Genomic DNA, 14,609 nt, shown 5'->3' on the forward strand with positions numbered 1-14,609 from the left:
CGTCGGATTTATTGGACAAAGTCCATTGACTAACACGATTCCAACAAATTGACTAAACGCTTAGGTTTCAAAGTATTTAGTTGCTAGAGACCGTTTTATATTTACGTAGGTGGCACCCAAGTCTATTAGTATGTGATATTACGTAGGTGGCACCCAATTTCCGACTTTAGTTTGGTTTTTGTTTACCTTTGTAGCTTCTCATTTTTTGCTATTTGTGATTTTTAGACTTCGGTTTGAGGAGTTTGTATTGCTTGCCAAATTTGCTTGAATTTATTGTGTGCTGCAAAATGGATACATCTGCGTAGCTGTACCTGTCATTGTTTTATTAAGATGTTGTTTGTTTTGGCTAATATTTTAATGTACTTTTGTTGATTTATTTGTTTTGCTACACAGAATATTTCACCATCATATCAAACACTAGATTGGACCATTAAATGCACTTCAAATGTGCCTATCTACCAATTCAAACACACCCTAAAAGTCATATTTTATCATTTCCATCTATTCTCCATTAAGAAATCTATTTCACTTTTATCATAAATGGTAAGGAGACTCCACATTCCATCAACTCATTTCACTCATACTTTATTATAAAACTAATATATATAAGTGGGACTCATACCCCACTAACTTATTCAATCCATTTTTCTTTATATTTCTTAAAATTCGCGCCGAAACCAAACAAAACTCTTATTAGTGGACGAATTAAGTACATACTATATAACATTGTACAAATATTATTCATGATAAAACCATATTACATAAAGCAAAATGCTTGATTATTATACACGATATATAGATAATTAGGATGATGGCATGAAGATCAGATTAGGTGATTTATGGAATTGGTTCAGGAAAACCTCCATAGACAGCACCTGTGAGACCTACGGGATAATTTAGCCATCTGGGAACAAATTGGAGGAAACGTCGGACAGCACCACCTCCGGGAAGATTTGGAATGGATTCGAGGCCACGTAAATGACGACTAGTAGCAACACTCGTGGCAATGCTCGTCATCACCACCATCATACACAAAATCGCAACATTGATGTTCAACCCCATTGGCTTCATTTTGTATAGATGCATGCATTTGTTGTGGGTATTTGTAGGGAGATTTCATCATTAAAATTTCAACTTCTAGGGGGTATTAATGTAATATGAACCTCAATATACTAGCCTAGGCATTAATTAGTTAGGCATAGTTAATTGTACTATTTTTTTTTTCTTCAAAGAAGATTCCAAATTTATACTTTGAATGAAATTTAAAAGGAATTCAAATTTATTCTTTGAAACGGCGAAGGAGAATTAATTGTGATCTAAGTTGCAATGAGAATTTGGATACTCAGGGTTTGCATATAAAGTTGTGTATAAGAAACAAGTTCGTGTTTCATGATGTCAAGCTTAATTGGGAATTCGAGAAGAAGAGACTCTTATGGCGGCTTGTTCTGTGGATATATGGGTGGTGGACTTTCCATTCTCTCCAGAACAAGTAATGGATAACTTACACAACATTAGAGGATTGTCGGAATCAAAGAATACACAGAAAAGGAATCTCATTTTCTCTAAGAAAGTGGCACAGAGCGAAACGCACACAGAGAGCTAAACTACAATGTCCACATGGAGTTTGCTTTTTCCTTTTCCATGTTTGCAGGAGGTGCACTGCCGATGTGGGTATGTTGGCATTCTAAACCTCTTGTGCTTGTGGTGTTTGTGCTAGTACAAGATTAGGCTAAGACTTGTTTCTTTGTCTTCGTTGTCTTAGCTTGATGTGCGTAGTGCTCCAAGTGATTTTGTTTGTTATTTTGTTTTCTTTATTCTGTAACTCTCTGCTCACCTCTCACTAAGGGTTTAAGCATTTTGATGCATCTCTTGCATATATAAAAAAATAAAATAAAATAAGGTGGCATTGTGAGATAATTAATATATACACAATTTTTGAAGCTATGGTGATTCTAATACAATACTCCTACTACTTTACACACACCATGAACATACTTTGTACGCCACACAGGCTGCACACACAACAGAGCACACGAACATAACATAGCACATACAACACAAAACACTCACATGTACATTCATACAAACAGCTAATTTATATAGTAGAGAATGATACTCACTCATCTGAGAGAAATTTATACAACATAGAATGTGACTAATATTCGTAAACAGTCTAAAATTGAAAAAAAAAATATGATTATTAATTGCGGATGATGGTACTGGTATACATTAACTTTTTTATTAACTATATAACAATATATAGATAAATGAATCGAAAAATCCAAGTTCATGTTAAAAAGTATTATATATTCTAAGACATACTTTAAAATTATTTAGATGGTATATTTTTATTTTATTTTAATATGTCAAGATACATCATAAGCTATTCTTATACGTTAAATTATACAACAACTCAAGATTTATTATTTAATGCTGTGGTTTTAAAAAAAATTGTACAAACAATATTTAATCAGTGTTTAAGTTTAAATATATTTTTCAAAATTCTCTTAGTAAAATGTCCTACATGTTGAATAAATATGAGTACTGTTTTCATTTAATGAAATATGAAGTTAAACACTTGAAGCTCCAAATACTAGGTCATAGTACTATTTAGTTAGGCATTCTCATATACTTCTATAGTAATGGAGTCATTTTGTCATTTTGTACGTTCCATAGTAATAGAATCATTTTTACATTTTAGTAAAAGTCAACACATTTTTCCACACCTACTTTACTATCTCTTACTTTTTTCTCTTTCCATCTCTCTACCTTTTCCATTTTCCACTTTATTTTCTCTTTACTTAACCCACTAACACAATTTTTCTTAATCTCCGTGCCAAAAAGAAACGTCTCTATTACTATGAAACGGAGGGAGTACTAGCTAGTAGCTACCATCATCTTTTTTCCACAAAAGGTCCAAATTTTACTCCTTTAGTTGGCGAAAGACAATTAATTGTGCTCAACGTTGCAAGTATGTCGAAGTATCTAAAGCACGTATATATGTTACCATCATATATAGTACTAGAAATACATGTGCTTATTACTTGTGCCAAATTTTCAAACAAACTACTAACAAAGTATTAGACATAAATAATTCCATAGAAATATATGTTGTTGAACTTTGAGAGAAATTCTAGAGAATATCAAAAGTTCGGAAAAAATCATAAAATCTCAAAAATTTAAGGAAAAAATCTTAATATTTATGAAGTTATTGTATTTTCAAACAAATTGTCTTATTTCATTAAATATGACAATGTTTTAATATACTATAAGCAATTGCAATGAAAAGCCCGAGTTTGTTAAAATTTTGTGAAAGGTGTGAAAATATTTTAAAACGTGCTCTTGATCAATGAAATACTCGAATTCGATTGAAGAAAAGCCCATGTACTTGCTTGATCGTATGCTCGATGAAAAAACTCGTAAACAGATGAATTTAAATATGTACATGAGCCTAACGAACTGATCGAGCACCATTAGGCTTGATCTATAAATCAGACTCAGTTACTGCCTACTCAAATTTCAGAAGCTTTCTTCAAATTGAGCCTTGCATAGCTCTTGAATAGCTATATGCTCATTTGCAATCCGATACTAAAATTGATAGTGCAACATTAAAATGAAATTTTCATAGTATCTCAAATGCGACCTCATGTTATATTGTTGAAATGTTTTACCAAGAGAGGTGGAACATTCAATTTAGAAATTCTTTTTGGAATAAACCTAGTACTCCCTCCTCCTAAGAAGATGGCCCCTTTCTTGGGCAAGATTTTATGCAACTTTATTTTATGTGTTAAGTGGAGAGAGTAAAGTAAGAGATAAGCAATAAAGTAGAGATAAATGAATTTTCAAATTTAGTTATGAGTCATCTTGGTTGGGACAAAAAAAAAAAAAGTGGGTCATCTTCAGGTGGATGATATGTCGAAGCTATTCATGAAAATTGCACGAAAATTTACATATAAATAATAAAATTGTTATCACCTCAAATATAAAATGGTAATTTTGCTCCTCTTCTTTTATTTGAAGGATGAGAATAAGGAGGGCCCTCCTATCAAAAGGATGAGAATAAGCATATGAAAATATCAATGGAAAAAGATTCAACGTATTCTACAATAAGATTTTGAATAAAAGAATAATTGAAGAATATATATAACCTTTACTATAACTATAAGGAATGGAAAGATTTCGGAATAAGAGGTTATATTTGCTGACCTTTCGAAATTTCGAACTTTCGGAATATAGGACCGAGCCATGCGTATTTCTCTGCAATATCTTTACAAACTACTCTAACGGAGTGAAAAGATTAAATATGGAATATAACTAATTGTCCAAGTACTCTGTGAAAAGTCGCTAATTCAGAAGAAACGTGTTATGGAGAAGAGTCACTAATTCAGAAAAGTCGCTCACATTCGTATCGTTTGCTAACACTGGAACAACTTTGATCCGACGTCGTTCCACCCTACTCCTCCAACATCTCCGCCGTCTATCACCACCACTCGCCACCGTTGACTCCCGGTTCCAGGTGACTTCACCATCCTCTCCTGCCCATTTTCATTGTGTTACTATGTGATGGTGCAAACTTTTTTCTTTTCACTGTATTGTGGTTGAATAGTCTTACAGTATACTCACTTATTAATCTTCCCCATTCGCGTGCTCTTGGATCGCTGAATTCATTGGTATTGGTGTGAATTCATGAAGTCGAATTCGAACTTAGTTAGTGTTATTAGCTGCGGCTTAACTTTCTTATTCATCGCGCAATTATTTTATTTTTTATTTTGGTACACATTTAGATTCTCCATCAAGCGGTTTTCGAGATAAGAATTTTTAGGTGATTTCTGCTACAGTCATGATTTGATGATTTTGCCCAACTTATCGGGCAAAATGTATTATTCAGTTGGTTTTGCTTGTGAATTTGTGTTTTTATGAGTGTTTTCACTGCAATTAGAGTTAATTACTGATCCATTTCTGGCCTTTGTTTCAACTTTCAGTGTCTGGTTGTGTGTGTGTATTTTGAGTTTGTCCAAGGTTGATCAAACATTGCAAAAAAATGTGATCATATTGTGGATCATATCAAAAGGTGTAACTGTGTAAGGCCTCACATAGGTCGGTTGAATGTGTTATATGCTGTTTAACCATCGCTGGCTGAGAAATATAAGATGTTCGAATCATCTTTGGGGGACGCTAGTCACGCTGTGTGATCAATTCAGTGAGTCATGGGCAAACGTGTTTCATGTTAATTAACTTAATTTTGCTTGAATTAACCACTTATATTCACCATATACTTGCATCAAAAATAGAAAAATACTTTTCTATTATGAAAGATTTAGGATGAGAGAGAGAGAGAAAGTGTAGTGGCAATATATGTTTGTTTATTGAAAGCTGGTAGTCAAGGGTGCGTTCATAACATCCTTGGGAGTAAATAGCTGTGCTGCTCTTTCTTATTTCTCAACTTTCTTCTTTTGAGGCTCATAGTTAAACAATTTTTTCTGGAATCTTAGCAGTAGAGGATGAGCTCGGAATCTTCTGACTCTACTAATGTGCCAGATACCAAGTCTGCAGAAAAAAATATGTCAACTCCTGTGGAATCTGATCCAAATAATTCTGAACGTGATGCACCATCGAAATTCTCAGCTTCTGGAATCTCCACTTGGGCAAAAAATCTGAAAATCCCCCAGCCATTTACTGGAACACAGGAACCATCACCTTCTGGAAACTCTGGGAAGTCGACCTTTTCACGTTTTACTAGTGGTTTTGGATTGTCTCCCAAGTCTCCTCAATCAGAAGAAAGTTCTGGTGCTGCTTCACCAACTACGCCAACGGGTATATTTGGAACCATTACAAAAGGATTAGTCGACTCATCTAAGAATGCAGTCAAGGCTGTGCAGGTCAAAGCCCGCCATGTTGTATCTCAAAATAAGCGAAGATACCAGGTGCCTTGCTATTTTGGTTAGGTTTTCTGATATATGCTAGGCATTGAGAGAATTTTTTTGTGATGAAAGAATTTGCAGGTTTACTTGGTTTATTCTACTCTCATATAATTCTTTTTACATCTCCAGATATTTTGGTGTAAATTCATTGTTTTAGTTTGTTTTCATTAACTTGAAATATCTAGAGTTCTGCTGTTTTGAGTAACTTACCTGGATTTTACCTTACAGCCTATATTTTCTTTTTACTGTTTTTGCCTCTGGTTTTATGTTTGATAAACCGATAAATTGGCTTGTTGGTCTAATGTGTTTACTTGCTTTAGGATGGAGGATTTGATCTAGACATGACCTATATCACAGAGAATATAATTGCAATGGGCTTCCCCGCTGGTGATATGAGCTCTGGTTTTTTTGGATATGTTGAGGTATAAATCCAATTCATCTAAGATTTAGCTTCTAAGTTTTTGAAGATTAATGCTAATTTCAACTTGTGATTTGTTAAGGGAATATATCGTAACCACATGGAGGAAGTAATTAGATTCTTTGAAACTTACCACAAGGTAGTTATTATGTTCCAATATCTGTTTATTCTGATAGACATTGCACCTTGTCTTGTGTTCACCACCATTGCCTTGCACAATTTTCACTAATCATATGCAACAATATATTAATATTTCAATTTTGATCTATTACAACCCCGCAGGACAAATACAAAGTGTACAACCTTTGTTCTGAAAGATTATATGATGCCTCTTTATTTGAGGGAAAGGTGAGTGTTTTTTTTGGGTATGTTATGCTAATCATTAGTCCATTGAGTTCTTGTATTGTGGAATTTAGTATGTACCATTATTATGTTTCTCCTGTCATTTACTCCCTTTGTTCTTGCAGGTGTTCTGAATCTTCTAGCATTTTTCATAGTTTCTCTAGCTTGATCTATTTAAACTGTTATCTATTCTGATACCTTTTGAGTTTTGCATCCTCTGATATGAAGTTATTGATTCGAATTTCGAAGTCTATTGTAACAAAGTTGTACTATCTGTGGAATGTGTTGCTTTATACCTCTAATTGCCATTGGTTGCATAAGATTCACACATCGTGCTTTGCATGGGACCATATGAAGGCTCATTCGTTGAAATTTGCTTATATAACCATAATGTAACTTCAGGGAATTAGTTAAAATCTTGTATCTAAGAAAGTGGTTGTACATGTGTACAGGATTGGTAGCTTAAAATGCCATGTCCAATTGTCCATCTGACTAAAAGATTAGAACAAGGACCATATGACCTTTTATTGAGTTTATCTGAGTGGATATTTTAGTCAGATCTCACACGATCTTTCCGTGGTTTTAAGCCTTATATTTTAGGTCCAAGATGATGTTTTGGCCTGCAATGTACATAATTTTTTTTCTGGTGTGCTTGTCAAAATTTTCAACACTTGTTGTGGCTTAAGTCTATGTTGGATAAGAAGCTCTAAACTTGCTGTTTGTAGATTCGTTTGGCCAGGTTTTGGGTTTTTAAGAGATTTAGAAGTCTGAAATTGTCAGGTCTTGCCTTCCTGCTCATATGTTAGATGTGGTTATTTGTCCGTCTATCTAAAATGGTCTTACTTGGGTTATATCAAACGTGGAGTGAGTCTCCTGTTGGCATGAGAAATTAGATATCTTAAACTGTGCAATTTTCTGATTTATAATTTTCTCCCCTTGTCTACAGGTTGCTAGTTTTCCATTTGATGACCATAACTGCCCTCCTATTCAACTGATCATCGCATTTTGCCGAAGTGCATATTCATGGTTAAAGGAAGATATTGAAAATGTCGTGGTCGTGCATTGTAAAGCTGGGATGGCCAGGACAGGATTGATGATTTCTAGTCTTCTTCTGTATCTGAAGGTACAATTGATCAAACTTTTCTATCTGTTGGCAACTTGGCATACACATGTGCTATTTACTAGAAAAACGATCTTTGCTTGTATTTTAATTCCATTTTCATCCCTGCTTTCTAGTTCTTCCCCACAGCTGAAGAATCAATCGACTATTACAATCAGAAAAGATGTATTGATGGTAAAGGGCTTGTTCTGCCGAGCCAGATCGTAAGTCCCGTCCTTTCATTTTCTTAACCGCTTACAGCTTCTGTTTCTAAGTATCTATACATTTTGAGTATCTACACTCTTTCTTATAGAGATATGTCAAGTATTTTGAACGCATTCTAGCTTACTTCAATGGGGAAAACCAGCCGGGTCGTAGGTATGTACTATTTGGGATTTATACTCCTTGTGAACTTATAGTTTCTAGACCTGTAAAATCTGCATTTGAAGTTTGACAGTGTTAGTTTCTGTCATCTCCTATAATCGACAAAGTTGGGTGATGAGACAAGGGATGATAAAGATTATATGTGGCAGCTATGCATTGAATTTGTATTGAATTGTGTCCTGCAGATGCATTCTTAGAGGATTCCGGCTGCATAGATGCCCGTTCTGGATTAGGCCGTCCATTACAGTATCTGATCATAATGGTTACTTCTGACTTCTGTCTCTTGATCTGTCACTCTGCAGATGCAGACATTCTTCTTTTCTTTTGAGCATTTGTGTATTAATTTATGCCTTCTGTAGGTGTGCTCTTCTCGACCAAAAAGCACCCAAGAACCAAAGATTTATCGGTAAAGCAATCCTAACGCTCTAACTGTTTGTTAAGTGGAATACTACTATTTATTTTTCCAGACTTTTTCATCACTCTTCTACTACATCGTGATTCTTTTCAAGCTTAACATATAAACTGCTTCAGTTTATGGGAACTGAGATTTTGGTCATGTTTTGTCTTGTGCTGCTATTTCCTTAATTGAAACTTTCATTTGAATACATATTTTATGTGACCACCTGCTGATCTTGCAGTCGGAAGATTTTTGGTTTAGTGCACCTAAGAAAGGAATTATGGTGTTTGCCCTTCCCGGAGAACCTGGCCTAACAGAGTTGGCTGGTGATTTCAAGGTCCATTTTCATGATGGCCAAGGAGACTTCTATTGGTATTTCAAAGCCTCTGTGTGTGTGTGTGTTTGTGTGTGGCAGTATATTAATAATATGGCTTTTCTGCTGTCAGCTGGTTGAATACAACAATGATTGAAAATCGTAAAGTCTTAAACACAGGTGATCTCGATGGATTTGATAAGGTATGTTAAGTCCAGTTCCCATATAAGATGTATAGCTTAATCATAAATTTGTTATTTCAATCAAATGAGATTGTTTTTAAAAATCTGCATTTTGCTTCCCATGTTCATCTCTCTCTTCTCTGGAGGTTTGGTTGACATACTGTTTTCCCAAACTTAAAAAATGGTGTAATACGCTGGTCATTACATAACTTGGCCATTTTGTACATGTACGCAGCGAAAATTGCCATCACCCGGCTTTCAAGTTGAAGTAGTTCTTGTGGATTATGATCCCGCTGCTGCTCCTGCAAAGCCTCCATCAGAGACCAGTGAAAATTCTGGTGCCAATTCAGCGCCAAAACCAACCCATGGTCCAGTCGAGGAACCCACAGCTGCAGCTGCAGCTGCGAAGGACTCAAAGAAAGATAAAGACGATGAGTTCTCCGACAGCGACTCTGAGGAATCCACGCCCTCAAAATCCAGCCAAACTGGAGCCTCTTCCCAATCTCCTGGATCTGTGACTGCAAAAGATGCCCCAGCTCAGAGCAATGCCGATCTGAATGAAATTGCAAATTTGACACGCAAGACTGAACAGGTCGCTTTAGGATCTTCAGCTGCTACGCCTGCTGGGACGGGGAAGGAAACTGGCAGCTCAGTCGGGGAGGTAAGCGAGTTCAAGGCGATGGCTGCTGATGCATCGATATTTACGTTTGGTGACGAGGATGACGATGAAAGCGACTAAGGGGCAGTATGGAAGGCCTCTCTGTACATATACACTATGGCTGTGAATATTCTATACTGCATGCTATTCATTAATTTCATTACAAGTTGGTGGTTTGAATATGAACTTTTATCTGTTGTTGCCCAGGAAAATGTATCATTACATATTTTAACTTTTACTTTTCACACTTGGAAACTTTTACGAATTTGCTTGGTATTTCAACTGAAATTATTCAAGTTTTAATTATTTCTATATCGGATAAGGCAGACCTTGTATTTGACAACGAAGTGACTTGTGTTCATTGTCCTAAATTAGATATTGTGGGCCACATACCATCAAACTTCAAACTAATTTGTCGCGTGGTATTCTCTTCAAATGCTCGTGTTCCTTCGTAGTTGAGTCATTTTTCATTTTTTATTCCAGTAAGTTCCTTCATAGTTGTGTCATTTCCATATATGATAACTTTTTTCTCTTTCTTACTTTACTCTATCTTAACTTTATTCACTTTATACTTTATTCTCTCTATCTTTTCCTTTATCTTACTTTTGTTATCTATTTATTTAACACACCTAACATTCCTTTCTAAAACTCCGTGCTAAAAAGTTTCGCCTCGACTATGAAGAAACAGAATGAGTACTAGTACTTGTTTCTTATTCCTTAGTTTATTTGAAACGTTAGGTTATGGGGCGTGTGAAAATAGAAAACAAATTTTATACTCCTTCCGTCCCAAGATAAACGAGTCATATTCTTTTTTGGAAAATTATAAGTGTGTCATTTCCTTTTTAGCAAAAAATCTTCTTTCTTACTTTATTCTCCACCTAGCTTATTCTATCTTTACTACTCTACTTTTCCTCTCTCATACTTTAAACTCTCTTTAGTTTAACTCTTTTAAATATCAATTTTTTAAATCTCATGCCCAAAACAAATGCTTCACTTATCTTGGGACGAGGGAGTATGAAATTTTGTTGGATATCTTTCGATACCTCAATTCTATTAAAGATGATTACTTTTTTATTAAAAATGATAAAGTATTTTCAATGATAGTACCCCCTCTTCTCCCAAATTTTAGATAATGTAATAAGTATAATACTGTAGAATATAAAATGAATAATTTAATGATGAATTTATTTCAAGTATTAATATATTCATAACATAAATGGTAACAAAGGAGTATATAACTCGTTTAATACTTGTTCCGTTTCATGTTAAATTGCGTGAATCCTTTTTCAAAAGATTTTAGTGTTTAATACTTGCCTCATTTCATGCTAGGGAAAACTATATGGCTATAATATAACAAATCATATAATTAATTTGATTTAGTGTATGAATTAAATTTATATGTATGATATACTGCATATTCATCAATTTAAAGAGATTATATTTTTATCGATTACTATAATATAACTACATAGCAATATTCTCTATTTTAAATATTTGATTTCTTTTGAGCATAAATATATTATGACTAATCATAGTAAATTTGATTTAGAGCGCTAAATTAATTTTTATATACAATCTTCTACACTCTTTCAGAAAATATTTTAGATACTCAATAAATAATTTAGGTAATCGGCGTGTAATTTCCATATCAGATCATTGAAAATTTGAGTGATTTTTAATTCCTAAAATCGAAACAATGTGTATTGAATAGTAGTAATTGCCTAATTAAACAGAAAATTTATAGCAATGTATTATCAGAAGTAAGCAATTTCGCAATGTAAATGCTTTGCTGCGCCCAATAATGGAGACTTATATGTCTGCAATTTGAATAGAATTAACAAAATCATTTATTCTACGCGCTAGCGCATTGATATTTCTGGAAATTTGTTGAGCATAACGCCATAACGCGGTCTCCAATTTCTTATAAGTAGAGGAACCCTAATTACAAAACCAACTCTCAATTTCGATTCTGAAATAAAGTAATCAATTTTATTCAGCTATTAAGTCAGCCGTTTTTTTAATTGTGAAAAAGATGTTTAACAAAGTCAAGCCATCGTCATCATCTTCGCACTACCCATCGCATTCTCCCATGTCAGCCTCCGCCATCCAAGGTCAACTTCTCGAGGTCACAGGTGCGGATTCCTTCTGCTTCGCGGCTTTCTCGATTGAATCAATTCACCGTTGTTTGCTCGATTTTAATTTGAATTTTTTGGCGGTTTATTTTTGGGGGATTTCAGTTGTTGGCTGTAACAAATTGAAAGACACTGAATGGATTTCACGGCAAGATCCCTACGTTTTTCTCGAGTATGGAAGCACTAAATTTCGCACCCGAACTTGCACAGGTTGGCTAATTTTGGATGTTCACATTTGAAATTTTGAATTAGTTTGTGATGTTGAGGAATCTGACTTGATTGGCTCAATTTTGTGTAGATGGAGGGAAAAACCCTACTTTTCAGGAGAAATTTGTGTTTACTTTGATAGAAGGGATGCGGGAGATGAGCGTGCTAGTCTGGAACAGCAATACTGTCACTTTCGATGATTATATCGGCAGCGGAAAGTAATATACTGAATTTTATTTCCTATCCTTTCAAATGTATGTATATAATTGATATTGATCTTGAATTTGGATTGTTCAGGGTTCCATTGCAGAAAGCTTTATCCGAGGGCTATGACGATACCCCATGGCCTATCCAGGACAAAAGAGGGAGGTATGAAGTTTATGTAAATTGCATTTTGTGTTTTTGGCTGCGTGATCCAATTGTTCTGTTCTTCTCTGTATTTCAAATTTGCATGTGAGGATTTGTATGTAAATAGTTGATATCGGATGGTTGGTTTAAGAATAAAGGAATTGTTAGTCGGAAAGTATACTCGTTAATAAAATCATACTCAAACGAACCGAAGTTGTCTTTATCGTAGATCTCTTTGTTGAATGTTATCATTATAAACATCCGCGTGTGGAAGCAAATTAGATCCTAGACTTAAACTTATAATGATCTCATCTTGACCAGCAGTGTTGAAAGTTAATGGTCCTATTCGTACCCTACTTTTCTTTGTATCTTTTTTTGTTTCCTTTTCTCCATTGGTTGCATTCACGGCTGGTTGCTTTTGTGCTGTGTTGATATTGACTGTATTGAGCCTTTCATTTGTTGAAATGTGGATTAGTAACTAGAACCTCCATTGTTAGGACGTTTGGTGAATCGATCTTGGTAGCTACGAGCATTCAAGACAACGTGAAACTGCAATAGAGGGCTTAGAATCCGAGTTTTATTATATCTGGTCAATATTTATCATACTTACTACTTAACGAATGGTGTATATTTCCTTTCAAGCCTTGATATAATATTCTATGAAAGAAGTAATGATAGTTGCATCAATTTGCTGTGGTGGTCTCCGGCTTCTAATATGTCCAGTTCATCTACAGGCATGCTGGAGAAGTTCGATTGATAATCCACTATGCTAATGCCAAAGTAAGCTCAGTTGTCCTTATCTTTCTCATGCTTATTGATGAGTTCATTTTTAGTTTGAGATGAGAAATTGTGTTATTTACTTCCAAAGCTTTCATTTTTCAGAAGCCAGCTAAAGCACATGCTCCATCAGCTCCATCATATGCAAGTGCACCTCCGTATTTAGCACCTCCACCTGCAGCTTCTTATCCCCCGGCAAGCTATCCTCCAGCACCTCAGTATCCTTCCTACCCTCCAAATTCTGCTGCATATCCACCTACACAACAACACCAACCAGCTGCTGCTGCTTATCCACCAACTTATCCGCCACAGTCGGTCTATCCCCCTCCCCCTACTCAGCAGGGCCCATATTACTACCCTCCAGGTAGAGTTCTTGCGCCAAATTATCTAGCTAAATAATTCTGCAACTGACAATTGAAAACTAACAGAAATCATTCATTTCCTAGCAGCTGCATATCCACCAGGTACTACATATCCTCCAGCTCCGTATCCTCCACCGTATTGAGGTGTATTGCCTCGACAAAGGTAACGAAGAAAACTAATCAGCCAGCAGCCCTCTGGTGGTCTAACATCCGAAAGTGTATATACTTGGTAGCTACAGGATATATCCTGCCTTCGTCGTATATCCAAGCCTTCGTGTTTCTTAGATATTTCCCCGTTGCTTTGTCGCCTACATATGTTATATGGCATCTACATCCTGTACATTATCCCTCAAGTTTTTATTGGAAATTATGACTTCATGAAGGAATGGTTTTTGCAATAGTAGTAAAGAATTGCTTCAGTCAGGTTTTTGGGACATTGTTAAGTGTTACTGTGTTAGTACGTAATTTTGATTTTGGCAAGTGTGTTACACTTGTAAGTGGTATACCACTTTAAAAATTCGAAAATTTAATATATTGAGAACTTAAGAGAATTGAGAATTAATTATAAGTAAAAATTTTTAGAAATATTGAACCTAATTTAGTTTAGAAAATTTTGGCAAATTAATAATTAGAAATTTGTTTGAAATTATTAAATTATGATCATTTATAATTAAGTAGTACTACTAGTTTTGTTAGAATGAAGAATAAATAAATAAAATCTGGGTGACTCGTTTGCACCTAGATCGAAATGCCTATACATATGATATATGATATACTACCCCCATCCCATAATAATAGAGATCCTTTTTTTTGAATAAATGGTTGCCCAAATCAAAAGAAGTTACATAAAATATCTGCATAACTTGTTAAGTACGGAGTATATTATAATGTACTTATACAATAATAATTACACTAATCATTTTCGGATTCACAAAGTGGGGGCGAAATGATTTGCCACTTAGTAAAAGGACGTTGGCACCTTAATAAAATGGAATAGGCTACTTTGACTTTTTTGTATATATATATTTCATTTACAATCAATTTTACTAATAAACATTTTTATTGATAA

The 14,609-nt window shown here is 34.8% G+C and overlaps 2 protein-coding genes across 3 annotated transcripts; both read left to right on the forward strand.

Moving 5' to 3' along the window:
- Positions 1–4,300: 4,300 nt before the first annotated feature.
- Positions 4,301–10,026, forward strand: LOC125224075 (phosphatidylinositol 3,4,5-trisphosphate 3-phosphatase and protein-tyrosine-phosphatase PTEN2A-like). Of its 2 annotated transcripts, none has more exons than XM_048127423.1 (13): positions 4,301–4,516; positions 5,493–5,924; positions 6,242–6,343; positions 6,422–6,478; positions 6,622–6,687; positions 7,628–7,804; positions 7,918–8,004; positions 8,094–8,158; positions 8,350–8,426; positions 8,524–8,570; positions 8,803–8,933; positions 9,008–9,077; positions 9,292–10,026. In XM_048127423.1, exons 2-13 carry the CDS (start codon positions 5,502–5,504, stop codon positions 9,793–9,795), a joined length of 1,806 nt encoding a protein of 601 aa, XP_047983380.1. In that variant the 5' UTR covers positions 4,301–4,516; positions 5,493–5,501; the 3' UTR covers positions 9,796–10,026. The 2 variants fall into 2 exon arrangements, with proteins under 2 accessions (XP_047983380.1, XP_047983379.1); XM_048127422.1 differs by having other exon boundaries at positions 4,302–4,516; positions 5,496–5,924.
- A 1,612-nt stretch (positions 10,027–11,638) lies between these two features.
- On the forward strand, positions 11,639–13,922 carry LOC125219585 (adhesive plaque matrix protein-like). The gene is made up of 7 exons (XM_048121603.1): positions 11,639–11,846; positions 11,952–12,056; positions 12,145–12,271; positions 12,351–12,422; positions 13,136–13,181; positions 13,284–13,542; positions 13,628–13,922. The coding sequence occupies exons 1-7, from the start codon at positions 11,747–11,749 to the stop codon at positions 13,681–13,683; spliced, it is 765 nt and encodes a 254-aa protein (XP_047977560.1). The 5' UTR covers positions 11,639–11,746; the 3' UTR covers positions 13,684–13,922.
- The last annotated feature ends 687 nt before the right edge of the window (positions 13,923–14,609 follow it).

Source organism: Salvia hispanica, chromosome 4 (assembly GCF_023119035.1).
Source record: "Salvia hispanica cultivar TCC Black 2014 chromosome 4, UniMelb_Shisp_WGS_1.0, whole genome shotgun sequence".
Lineage (NCBI taxonomy): Eukaryota > Viridiplantae > Streptophyta > Magnoliopsida > Lamiales > Lamiaceae > Salvia > Salvia hispanica.